This window comes from Sinocyclocheilus rhinocerous, unplaced genomic scaffold (genome assembly GCF_001515625.1).
Source record: "Sinocyclocheilus rhinocerous isolate Xijiao unplaced genomic scaffold, SAMN03320098_v1.1 scaffold574, whole genome shotgun sequence".
NCBI lineage: Eukaryota > Metazoa > Chordata > Actinopteri > Cypriniformes > Cyprinidae > Sinocyclocheilus > Sinocyclocheilus rhinocerous.
In genome coordinates, this window is record NW_015659919.1 from 1,696,768 (window position 1) to 1,709,831 (window position 13,064).

General features: G+C 36.1%; 2 protein-coding genes across 2 annotated transcripts in view; one reads left to right on the plus strand and one right to left on the minus strand.

The window, feature by feature from the left end:
- Positions 1–2,723: 2,723 nt before the first annotated feature.
- LOC107724305 (60S ribosomal protein L30-like) lies at positions 2,724–4,519 on the minus strand. The gene is made up of 5 exons (XM_016533171.1): positions 4,466–4,519; positions 4,303–4,351; positions 3,372–3,517; positions 3,127–3,257; positions 2,724–2,830 (listed from the first exon to the last, which is right to left on the minus strand). The coding sequence occupies exons 2-5, from the start codon at positions 4,321–4,323 to the stop codon at positions 2,772–2,774; spliced, it is 357 nt and encodes a 118-aa protein (XP_016388657.1). The 5' UTR covers positions 4,324–4,351; positions 4,466–4,519; the 3' UTR covers positions 2,724–2,771.
- A 2,921-nt stretch (positions 4,520–7,440) lies between these two features.
- Positions 7,441–13,064, plus strand: part of LOC107724296 (uncharacterized) — a 12,336-nt gene continuing 6,712 nt past the window's right edge. The window contains exon 1 of the mRNA XM_016533152.1: positions 7,441–7,842. Coding sequence (XP_016388638.1) covers positions 7,491–7,842 — 352 coding nt within the window. The 5' untranslated portion in view covers positions 7,441–7,490. The remainder of the gene's footprint in view (positions 7,843–13,064) is intronic.

Here is a 13,064-nt window from a genome sequence, read left to right on the forward strand (position 1 = left end):
CGAAGGTTTTAAAGGTTTGGAATGACATTGTCAATTAATGACAGAATTTTCATTTTCGGGTGAACTAACCCTTTGAACAGCTTTACAGCTCAAATAATACACCGATTTTAAGAGAAATATTAAAGTAAGTGCTTTTATGAAATTAGAAGCTTCACACCTAAAATCCTTTTTTTTTTTTAAATGGCTCCATTCACTTCCATTGTAGGTGCCTAACCTACCTTAATTTTTGCTCCTCCTTTTTTTTAAAGAAAACAAGGGACCAGACCATTTTTGTGGTAATCAACATTATGCCACAAATGCTGTCGACTTATCTTGACTTGCATTGAACCAGACAGTGCTCAGTGAATAAATTAGAATTATGGGTGTTAGGAAATAATTTTTGTCATTTGGTGAACTTACACGCTCCTGTTTAGAGAAGTAGTGTAACTTTTCTGTCATTATCACTAGGTTACAATCTGTGGCTGCAGACTGCAATGTTTTTGCACATGTGAATATTATTCATTCATGTTATTGTCTGTGATGAATGGTGTGTTAATCAGTAATTGTGACAAATGAAAAGTAAACGATGTGACCCCGACAGTAGATTAGCATGTAGCCGAGTTAAGATGACATGCCATTTCCCCCAGTCACCTTCTAGCTCAAAGTAGCTTCTGTTATTGGGAACATTTTTAATTTTTATATACAGTGGCTATGCAAGGGTATTTTGTAACATGTATCCATAGCTGAAAATGACTATATACTTACATTTATTCATCATGGTAACATTAGATATAGAAGCATTAATGGAAGTATTAGAGATTGATAGATGTAGGAATTTTCTTTCATTGTTCTGTGCGTAGACTTACATCCTCAGTTGAGCATCTCCGAATTAGCTTCATATAAGCAATGTTTTATCATGAAACACAATTTAAAAAGATTCTGTGTGTTTGGAATATTACTTTTGGTATTGTGACCTGTAATTTGTATTATAATATTCTCACAATATTTCTCATAAAAATGAAGTAATTATCAATGGATATATCACAATATGAATTCTCAGAAACCCAGAACAATGTCTGTCAGTAGGTAGAATGCCTGTGAATGTTTGTCTTTGTCTTGTTACACATCCTGTATTGGGTTGACACTGGCTTATGTCTTGTTTCTAAACAATAAAATATTCCAGTAATGCTTCGTTATGGCTGTCTTTTGCCTGATGTCTGTGGAAGCCCATGGAGATCTGGGATAGATCAGAGTGGATTGACTTCACAATTTGGCATTACCTTTGCTTGACCAGAGGAGACGGATTCACCTACCATCAGTCCTGCCTCAGCAGAACTGTGTCAGGGTTTTTACCAATTACTTTGGTTACAAGAAACTGAAATATATTATGCACTTCATCCACTGACCTATTTTTGATGGTCCAAGGATGCTGTCCAGTGATGCTTCAGTATATAAAACTAAAAACACAGCCTGAGGCTGAAGCTCCTTACTGAAGCACTGTTGCGATCTCATGCACATCGCTCCAGTTCCCTATTTATCCTTTAATTTTGTAAGCTCACTGAACATGCTCAGTTGAGGCTGATTATATTTATCTGTGTTGGTACTTAAGAATTAGACTTCAAAACTGACTACACGTGACTGAGGAAACTAGGGCAATCACTTCAGTGAAGAGAGCATTTGATGTTTTCTCTGCTCAAGTGCTTTAGGCCTGTCAGATTTTTTTGGGGGGGCTGAAAATCCTTAGGGGGGAAAAAAAGTATGTCATTGCCGCAGCACGTTTCTAATGCCTCAGCCTCATCTCAAGGGCTGCAGTAAATCACTGGGGAGTATGTGAGCAATTTTGAAACAAGGTTTTTAAATATAATACAAAAAAACTCACAGATGGTCTCATTTTGCATGTTTGCCTTGTTTAGAGAGTATTAATGTGCCTGGTTTACACAAACTGTGCCTATTTATTGCCGACACTGGCACATTGCCACTGCAATTACATTTTTTTATTTTAATTCAGATAACTGTGGAGTTGAGCAATTCAAATATCTAGTCAAATATTTTATCCTCAAACCTGTAAAAGAAAAGTCAACCTCTTCTAATTTTATATATTAAATATTTGTTCAAACTGGCATATGCCATTTAAAATGAGGAAAAACTATATGAGCAAAATATAATTGGTAGCATTAAGTATTAAGTAGTTATACAACAAATATTTCAGTTAAATCCAATGGATGACCAGCCTTTCGTTTAAGACTGCGTAACACAATTCTGTATCAACAATTTATAATTTAGGACTGGGCTACAGAAATTTTCAAACCAAAAGATAACATTTAACTGCAAAACTAAGAAAAAAAAATGCATTACATATTGCACCCTCTAGTGGCAGACTTGTAATACATATTGAAGTTGTGAATGTGTAGCTTTAGATTCATCCCATTGCTGTGGCTCAAGTTGAATTCACAGCACACATAGTCATTTTTACTAAAATAAAGAAGATATTGGACTCGGTTCATGCTTTTAAGAAATTGGGAAAAATAAACATTTCCCAAGAGCACATCAAGGATTCCAGAAACAGATGTCATGTTGATCTTTTTTAATAATAATAATAAAAAAAACTTGAATAACTGAAACATAGTGACTAAACAATATCCCATTTCTCAACATTATCAAAAGATGAGAAGGGGAAACGCCTTTTATCCATTAGACATCAAGTCTGAACAAAAGCTGAGACAAAAATAACCAAAACCCACAAAGACCATTTCAACCAATTTTATTTCTAATAAGATCTGGTGGAAATGGCTCTACTTCTCCCCCTGCTGCTGCTGCTGGTCTGGCATGCTTCTGATGATGTCAGAATCACCTATCAACACAAGAGAAAGGCATTAATGACAGAACAACTCATTTAACCTGACACAATGTTACAATATTAATGTTGAGAATACATAAAGGACAGTCAGACAATGTCGAAGATGCTCTAGAGTTCCACATTGGATTCAAAATATCACAAAACATACCAGCAACCTTTTAAATGTACATCTACTTTGACATAATAATCTACTAAACCAGTTAAAAGGGAAAATTACAGTAAATCAAAAGTGTTTAAGATCAAGTCACATCAGTTGTCCCACTGAAAGAAACCGATGCATGAATACACACCAGGGTCAATGATGGCCAGTGTGCACACCCTGTAGTATTTGCCACAGGCTGTTCCAAGCTCAATGTTGTTTCCACTGTAATGATGGACTCCGGTTTTGGCCAACATTGCATAATACTCAATCTCAGATTTCCTAGAAGGAAAAAAAAACATGAATCATTAAAACATCCTCAACCCTTATATAATTGTATTGACTAAGACACTACAGATTATTTGCATAACGACGGTGGATTCACAGAGCACACACCTCAGAGCGGGACAGTTGTTGGCCAGGATTACCAGTTTGGCTTTTCCTTGGCGAATCATTTTCTGAGACTGCTTGTATCCGAGAACGTATTTACCGCTCTTCATCACAAGCTGCAGTCTGGAGTTAATGGACTCCAGGGACTTTTTCTGTAAAGATGAAGATAAAACCATGAATACACCTACAGCACAGAATGTAAAAAAAAAATAAAAATAAAACACTTTGACAGAATACAGTGACTAACATGTCAAATATATTGTACATCAGACTATTATCAATAATTTCTTTGACAGGGGTGTGAATTCTGTATATTAATCTTGTGCACTAGACTAATGTGCATTAAGTCTAGCACATTAATATAATAATAGTTACACATAATTTACATTTCCAAAGCAATTCAAAAGTCACATCCCATTCACACTATGAAGATCAGGTCAATGAACTTATAAACAGTGTATACATAATGTGACCATATCACGTCTGCTTCACAGACAACTACAATACTATATCTCAATGACATTTTATAAGTATTGCTCCCGTACTACATTCATTGCACATTGGGACATCATGATTTATCGAATGCGGCTTTAATTTACATAATAAGCGTTTGTCTTATAAAGACGCGTCACGTTTTGTGGAGACACTTATATTAAATATTAATAATGGTATATACAATACAAAACAAATCCTCTGTAAGTTACTAGAAACATCCTGTCAAGCAGCTGCACTCCTGAACTAACTCATTTAGCCCACCCAACAGCCCGTCACCGAAGAGACAAACATTTGAACCATATAATGCATATTAACACTTCAACTGCGTAACTTTAATCTTATATATCAGTATTTGTGGATAAAAACGTGTTGGTTTTTATAATCAGGCCTGTAGCGGAGCTTCCACGTGAAATTCTCCAGCGCAGCATCGCGCTCCACTCACCGCTTTCTTTGCGGCCACCATTTTTCCTGATTAGTCCGATCTGGCCAACCTAAACACAGAAGAGCGACAAATCAAGACATACACTTTCAAAATTATGCGTTTGTATCCTTGACAGAAGTCTTAAAACGAGTATTTTAATAGTTTCCGACAGAGCCGCTCTCACCTCCTGATCACACCAAGATGGCCTCGTAGAGAAAGGGCTTCCCAGCGTGCACCGCGCGCGTAAACCTCACGCGCCCGCCTCGAGACCACAGATCTCAGAACAGTCACCCTGTGGCGTGTATTCAGAAGAGAGTCATATATTAATTATAATAGTCTAATGCCATGGAGTTAAGTCCTTATTAATTTACACAACTTTTCCATATTTAGAAATCACACATTTAAAATCATGTTTCCTCGTATATCTAAAGTTTTCAAGAGAATGGGAACCCTGGTTCTTAAAAGGAAAAAAAAAAAACAGTTGAGGGAGTAAGTTTAAATAATAAATATCTTGATTAATTAGTTATTTTAGTTTATTTTAATGCTTCTTATTTTAAATATCATCTTGAGGCTTCCTCTGAAGTTTTCTGATGCTCCTTAATGGGTTGAGAACCACTGGCGATGGCTTGCTCAAAAAAACCTGTAGACCTACCTGTCAAACTTACATACTCATTCCTCATTATTACTATTTTGAACATAGTAGCCTATAGACAAATATAGTCATAAAACTACGAAATTACAAGAACATCTGAAATGTTCTTATTCTTATAATTTTGTTACTTTGTCTTTTTATTGAAGTGTGAAAGCATCTCAGATATTTTTCCTCATCCACCCAAAGTCAGTTTGAAGTGGTACACTATGGGCAAATTGTTTACAACATGCATCCTCATTCAGTTATGGAGTTTATATCCTCATAAACTTATGAAAATTAACCATGGGTACACTAACCTTAACCATATTTGTAGTAAAACTGTGGTTAACTCATTGCCATTTATTGGAAAAAGACAGAAAGGCCTACCATAACTCATTGGTTAAGAGAAATATCTTCATGCATTGCAATGGAAAAGATAACCTATATGCTTAAGGGTAAACAAGCTAAATTTAAGAAAATCTGGAGTCCATTTTTATTATTTATTGAATGTAGGGATATTAACAATATAATAGAGGATCAAAATTCTTGATTGGGTATTTAAATATATTTTAATGTGCATTATATTAACCCCTTACAACTGCGGTTGTTATTGTTTGCAATGGATTATTAAATCTAACTTCCAAAGTAAAGACTGTATTAACCCTTTGTTGGTTTTGTGCTTTACACCTTTTATGTAATATGAGCCCCTAGTGTTTGTTTGTTTGTTTTCTTTTCTTTTCTGTACATAGTAAGTATTGTTACAGACACGGTATGTACATGTGTCAGTCTTGTGTTTCAAGAAAATGTAATAAAAATAATATTACAAAAAAAAACAAAAAAAACACTGTGGTTAAACAAATTACAATCTGCCAAAAACCATGGTTAGGCTTACTACTCTTTAGTAAAACATGGTTATTTTCCGTATTTCCACAATGGAAAATTAATGGATAATGTCCTGGCAGAAAATTATCAGTAGGCCTACATTTAATCATTTTTTTTCAGTATGTGCTACAATTACACAAATATATTTAAATGTAAAATGTACCTAATGCCTTGATGAATGAATCCATGGATTCAACATATGGGGGGGTTCAATATCAATTCATATGTGTATTTACTGTACATAAAAGGGGATAAAAATATTATGTTAAATGCAGTTGAATGCCTTTTTTATCACCATTTTAAACTTGGGGTTAAATTCAGTATTTGCATGCATTCATTATGTATACTTATATAAGTATCATTTAAAAAAAGGAACTTTTTTAATTCCACATTTAAAAATATAGTGTTTAATCATGTCTAAATATTTCTTCAAATTAAAAACCTAAAAATAAGTATGCAGGTACGACCTGCAATATTCTAGATACAATTTAGTAAAGAGCCATACAGGTATTAATAATATTAATAGTATTAATAATATAACATAATTTGTCATTACACATTTTTTTTTTCTGACCACAAAATGACTCTAATTTGCCTCTTTGCATTTGAATTAAAAATCCTTTCTTTATTTTAACCTTAAATACCACACTAATTGTAATATAAGCAATAGAAATACTAGAAGTCATTAATGGACCATAATTATTGCACAAATGGTATTTAGTACCACCAAAAGATCTCCTTAAAATATTAAATAAATATTATTGAACTAAAATATAGAACATTTATTTAACTGAAAAAGGGTTAGTGATGGAAAACTTGCAGGTCAATGGGCATCAGTGTTTAAGGTTGGTAAACACGCGTACACGGACGCATATAATACTACCCACCTGACATTGGCATGTGTTTTTCAGGTGTCAAAGTTGTGCAGAGTTGAATGAAGAAACCTCAAAGAGAGTGCCAGAAGGATGCTGGACAGGTAAAGCCTACAAATCTTACCACATTAATCAAACATTGTGGTGTCAATATTCAATAAGTTACAACATCATAATATTTATATTTAAGTGTATTGTATATATAACATTTTATTTTGTCATTAATTCTTTTGTATTTTTATCATTTTGTATTGTCTTAAGTTGTCCAAGTTGTTAAAATTTTTTTTTTTTTTAATAAAAGCTGTATGTATGGATTGACATTTTGTTGTCTATTAGATGTATATATGTAGTCGTTTAATAGCGGTCTAATTGATGACTAGTCTATAAATGGGCTATGATTAGACATCTATTAGATTTTCACTGACAGCCCAAATTTAGCCTCATTTTAGCTTAGACGTCTAGGCTATATTTACACGTTTAATAGACGTCTTTTAAACGCAAAATTGCTTGCTACTGCAGTAGCCTAATGCGTATAAATGAATTTCACTAAGGTTAATCAGTGTTTTTTCATTTCACTAGTGTTTGTAAGAGGCTTTTCCAGTAATGCATATGAATTAATTTCACTAAGGTTTATCAATGTTTTTAGTGTTTGTAAGAGGTTTTTCAATAATTATGGCCTACAGCCCCACGCAACCTTTAAACTGAAAGCAAAAGTGAATGTGAGTGAAAATGGGTGTGTTAAGGGTGATAGATAAACCACGTTTCCTTGTTGACACCGACATAATAGAAATCCTGCTCTCTTGATAAGGTCGAGTGTTAACGCGATGGAGGTGGACAAATATATCTTGACTGAGGCGCTCTCTGCTATTCTGGGAGTCACGGTGAAATTGCAGTCAGATTGTAAGGGTTTAGATGGAGTCATACAGTTGAATATTACCAGTCTGACAACTGTTGCCTTTCTTGGTTATGAAGCATTTGCGCTTGTGGTCCAACCCGTGTCTTATCTAACAACTTTACTGACGCGGTGGTTTGTTGGTGATCAGCAAAATTCACAAGAGACCTCGAAGAACGAAAGCGCGAACTCTTCTCTCCGAAAGGAAATATTTGCAATCCCGGATGACTTTTTCGACCCAAAGTTTGACTTTGACTTCACGAACATGTCCGAGTCAAAGTCTGATGAGTGCACACGCGGGGACGAGCCGTACAAGCGGCCCTACGGCTGGATGCGCTTTGCTCTGAAGGTCCGGGACAAATATCCGGACGGGAACGCTTGGCTGGGAACAAACGGATGGAGGAGCCGTTCAGTGCCCGGTGAGTGGCCCGTCTCTTACCACGGAACCAATTTAAAGGGGGCCGAGGGCATCGTACAGACTCACTTCAAGGCGGGAGACCGTCAGGCGTACGGAAGAGGGGTTTATTCATCTCCAGACATCAACGTGGCGGAAGATTACGCCACAAGTAAGAAATTCACGTCGCAAAAGAATGGAAAGACTTACAAAGTCATCATGCAGAACAGAGTCAACCCCAATAACAGGAAAATCATCAAGGAGAATAAATTTTGGTTGGTCCCTATACCAGAAGGGACATCTGCTGATAAAGAGAAAGAAATCGTGGAGAGCTCAATACGCCCATATGGCCTTCTGCTTAAAGAGGTGTAGGAAGCTGAACATGCCTGTTGAAATTGCTCTCAGAATTGAGCTTACTCTTCAACAAATATTTCCAATTTAAAATATTGAAAAGACTTTGACTTTTGGCTAATGATATAGTTAATTACCACCTGAAAAGCTAAATCAAAACTTGTATTAATCTATTGGTGAATTCTTTAGGCCTACCTTTTCTGTTCTCTGCCTTTTTAGTGTAGCCTATGTCAAGAAATTTAAAAGACAAAATTACCAAAGTTTTATAAAATAGGACATTAGGCTGTTTCCACTGAAACAGGACAATTATATCAATTTGACACATTCATTCACTGATTTCATCATTTTAATAGACTTCTTATGTCCTTTAAGTTCTAGAGAAAATGAAAATTACTCAGCTTCAGTGGTTCACAGAAGGACTAAATTCCATAAAACATTATGCTGTTGAATTATAAAATTCACGAAGGGAAAGACTCAGCTGATTTATCTTCCATGAAGTGATAGGTTCAGCTCTACTTCCTCTTGTTCAAATGTCAAATACTGCAGTAAATAAACCTTTTACTTTTTTTTACCTTTCTTAATGAATTTTGTATTCTAAAACAAAAACAAGTTCTCTGATAATTAGAGAAATATATATTTTCTCTCAAAAAACAATGTTATGTATGAAATAAAGTTTTACAACCCTTCTGTTGAGATTGATTGGAGTACTGCAGGATTTTAAATGTATTTTGGCTACTTAGGTGTGGCTCAAAAAAAGAGAGTACTTTCGGCGTCTGTATAATACGCAGAATATTAGAGATGTAGAATTTATCTGATCCCTATATATGGAGGGAGAACGGGTTGAAAAGTGGCCTTTTGTCTCCTCGCCAATCCTCCAGCAGAAGATTTACTGGTTGCACTCCGGACGAGAAGTGCTGCATTAGGTTAAAATGTTCTCAGCGTTACTCACTGTAATTGCGTTTTTTACTCGTATACAATGCCAATTAGAGAGCTTTCTAAATCAATTCTTACTAGTAACAATTAAAATTAGAGAGCTTTGTAGTAAGAATTGAGTTGTAGAGCTCTACAAAAAAATGCAATTATGTTGAGTTACGCAAGGGAACATTATAAGCTAAATGGCTTGTGTTGTGGCAAAAACAATTATTAACAAATAGCATCACAGTGTCTGAGACAAGGAATCAAATTATATTTAAGGAAAGAAGTTTATTTTCCTTAAAGAGGTATGTTCACAATGTTTCAGCAGCTACCCTGAAACACAACAGACCTAAAATCACACTGAAAACAGACAGCCTTATTATACTGTTATCACCCCCCACTTCTTACAAGGTTCCTTCTCTGTAAATTTCCACTTAACCCCGTAAACCAAACCTAGCTGTTTTCAGAAAAAACAATGGTCCTTCTAACCCCCTGGGCTTTTATTATCTTCACATCTGTGAGGTCAACAACCCCTCTGTTCAAAGGCTCTTTCTGATCATTTGTTTTTACTGTGTGTTTGTGTGCCTTCACACCCGTGAGGTCAAAGGTCTTTATTTATGACTAACCCCTCTGTCTTTCCTGATTAAATTACCTGCACTAAAGACTTCAAAGGCTCTCTGTTTTACTGTGTGATGTCTTTGTTGCATTCCAGGTGACATATATATACATATTGAGAGAGGAACACAAGTTAAATCAAAAGGAAAAATAAAAAATAAATATAAAACCCCACACAATGTCTAAGAAAGTAAATAAGAAAGAGTAAAACATTAATTTTCCTACAACACTTGCCATAGGCGGCAGCCATCAGTAAATCTAATCACTGGAGGCAAATTTCAGTGTAGGAGCTCTAGTGCTTGCGTGCAAAGTGATAGGACAATTCAAATCATAACCCGCCAAACTGGCTAGTGAGTTGATATGTACCTGGCTGTAACGGTTAATTTACACTCGCATTTTGAGAGTTGGTGGGTGTTTATTTCAAACCCTGACTGTAGAATAATAGAATCAGATCACCAATTCAAAACCCATAATTACAATTGTTTATAAATAAGAAGAGAGTTTTTGTTGGCTCAAAACCATTTAACAAACCTTTATTTTTAATAGTAAAATTAGGGACAAAACTGATGCACGTATGCACTCAGAATTGTTATTATGACCATAGACTGTGATTATGACTCACGTAGACCAGTGGTTCTCAACCCTGTCCTGGAGTACCCCCAAGCACTGCACATTTTGTATGTCTCCCTCATCTATCACACCTGATTCAACTCATCAGCTCATTAGTGGAGACTGCAAGACCTGAAGTGGGTGTGTCAGATATAGGGAGACATACAAAATGTGCAGTGCTGGGGGTAGGCTACTTCATGGAGAGGTTTGAGAACCACTGACGTAGACGACACTCTCAGAGCTCTAAGTTACCCTGCTAATCTCTATTGGCCACAGAAATCAAGCACCAAAATCCTTCGACACAACCACCACCACCACCATTGCTGGCGGTTCAGTGATCATGAATGCAAGCAAGGATTCCCAAAAGGGTTACAGTACGCCATCATGGAAAATATCCACCAGAAGAGCAAACGACCAAACGGATAAAATCATTGTCCATGCAGGCGCAAATGACATCAGGAAACAGCAATTTAAATTTCTAGAACAGGATTTTATTCAACTCCACGTCCTCAGTCAGTGTGCATAACATCAGGCCGATACCCATTCATCTAATTATTCACTCCATCTCCCACCAAACTGACACACTACCTACATTGGCAGATAGAAAAAACAGGAGGTCTCTGCAGAACAAAAAGGCCATTTCCCAATCAGTGGGCGTTTAAAAACGGCTTCACATGACTGGATAAATTAATTAAGGCCCACCCTCTAGAGCAAACTGGGTAAAGCAGTTTTACTTTAATGAGGGAAATGAGGGCTTTTGCCAGTCTCTTTGGTACACTGCAGTTTTAAAGGGGTCATATGATGCTGCTAAAAAGAACATTATTTTGTGTATTTGGTGTAATGAAATGTGTTTATGCGGTTTAAAGTAAAAAAAACACATTATTTTCCACATACTGTACATTATTGTTTCTCCTCTATGCCCCGCCTTCTGAAACGCGTCGATTTTTACAAAGCTCGCAGCAATGGTGAATTTGCACGTGGTTTGTCTTTAAGCATATTAAAAACACGACAAGTAAACAACGTTAAACCCACCTTTAATGTTACCCCCTTAATTAAAAAAATGTAAAATGAAAGCAGCGGTGAACATAACGGGTGTGTTACATCAGTGGTTTTCAGAGATGGTTTTGTGGACCCACACTGCATATTGTAGGCTGCATGCCTGACTCGGAATTCGGATTTTTCTGGAAATAACGTCTAGAATGCTGCTTAAAGTCGGACATCCAACCTGTGAACTCGGGGCAGACTTTTTTAAATGCCTTTTTTAGATAGTAAGAAAACAGGAAGTGAAGTGGGAGAGAGAAGGGAACTGGGAAAGTTCCCCGAGCCGGGACTCAAATTCGAGACACCTCCCAGCAAGCAATTTTGCGTTTAAAAGACGTCTATTAGACGTCTAAATATAGCCTAGACGCCTAGGCCAGAACGAGGCTAAATTTGGGCTGTCAGTGAAAATCTAATAGATGTCTAATCATAGCCCATTTATAGACAAGTCATCAATTAGACGGCTATTAAACGACTACATACAGGTGCATCTCAATAAATTAGAATGTCGTGGAAAAGTTCATTTATTTCAGTAATTCAACTCAAATTGTGAAACTCGTGTATTAAATAAATTCAATGCACACAGACTGAAGTAGTTTAAGTCTTTGGTTCTTTTATTGACTGTTGACTTTGCTTACATGATGGAATATCATACATCTCACAAGTTATTTTGCCAAAAAACGACATGAAACCAAATTCAAGGTTATTTGGGCTAGAAGTGGGTTACACATAGCCGGACTATATCAGGTCTATACTTAACCGAGACGTTGAAATGACGGCTATTGCTTGCTGGGCTGGAGTGCAACGGCGCCACACATCAGTGCACTGCCCACGAGGCTGTCGCCGCCAAAAACTCATGACCTGACCTCAGCGAGACGCGTCATTTGACGTCACTGCTTACAGCGAGCATACCTTATTTCAAACTTAAAAACATTAGCCCTCTGGGCCTCTTCGGTCACTTTTGACCAAAAAAGTGTATATTTTGACATTTTAAAAATTATAGCTTCATCAGAATGAGATGACGCTTTGTGACTTTTGTCACATTAGCTATGCGTGCACAAAAAAATCATGGGTATTATTTGTTAAAAAACAATAACGGCACACTTGGATTCTTTTTTTAAGAGAGAAAAAAAAAATGTATATATATATATACCTTGACAAAAAGTAGTGTTTGAGAATGTCTAAATATAAATCTGTATATCTAGATCCACAACTTGATAAAATATGTATTTTTTTTAAATAACCAGAGAGTTTTTAACCTCTTCAAATAGAGTTATTTAGGAATCTAGTGGTCACACCATGGCATTACATGTTTTTATTTTTTACTCCCATTAGATGGCACTAATCTGCCTTTAAAAAAAAAAAATCGATTTTAAAGGGGTCATATGATGCTGCTAAAAAGAACATTATTTTATGTATTTGGTGTAATGAAATGTGTTTATGCGGTTTATGCATTATTGTTTCTCCTCTATGCCCGCCTTTCTGAAACGCGTCGATTTTTACAAAGCTCATCGGTCTAAAAAAGCGAGGTGTGCTGTGATTGGCCAACTATTCAGTGCGTTGTGATTGGCCGAATACCTCAAG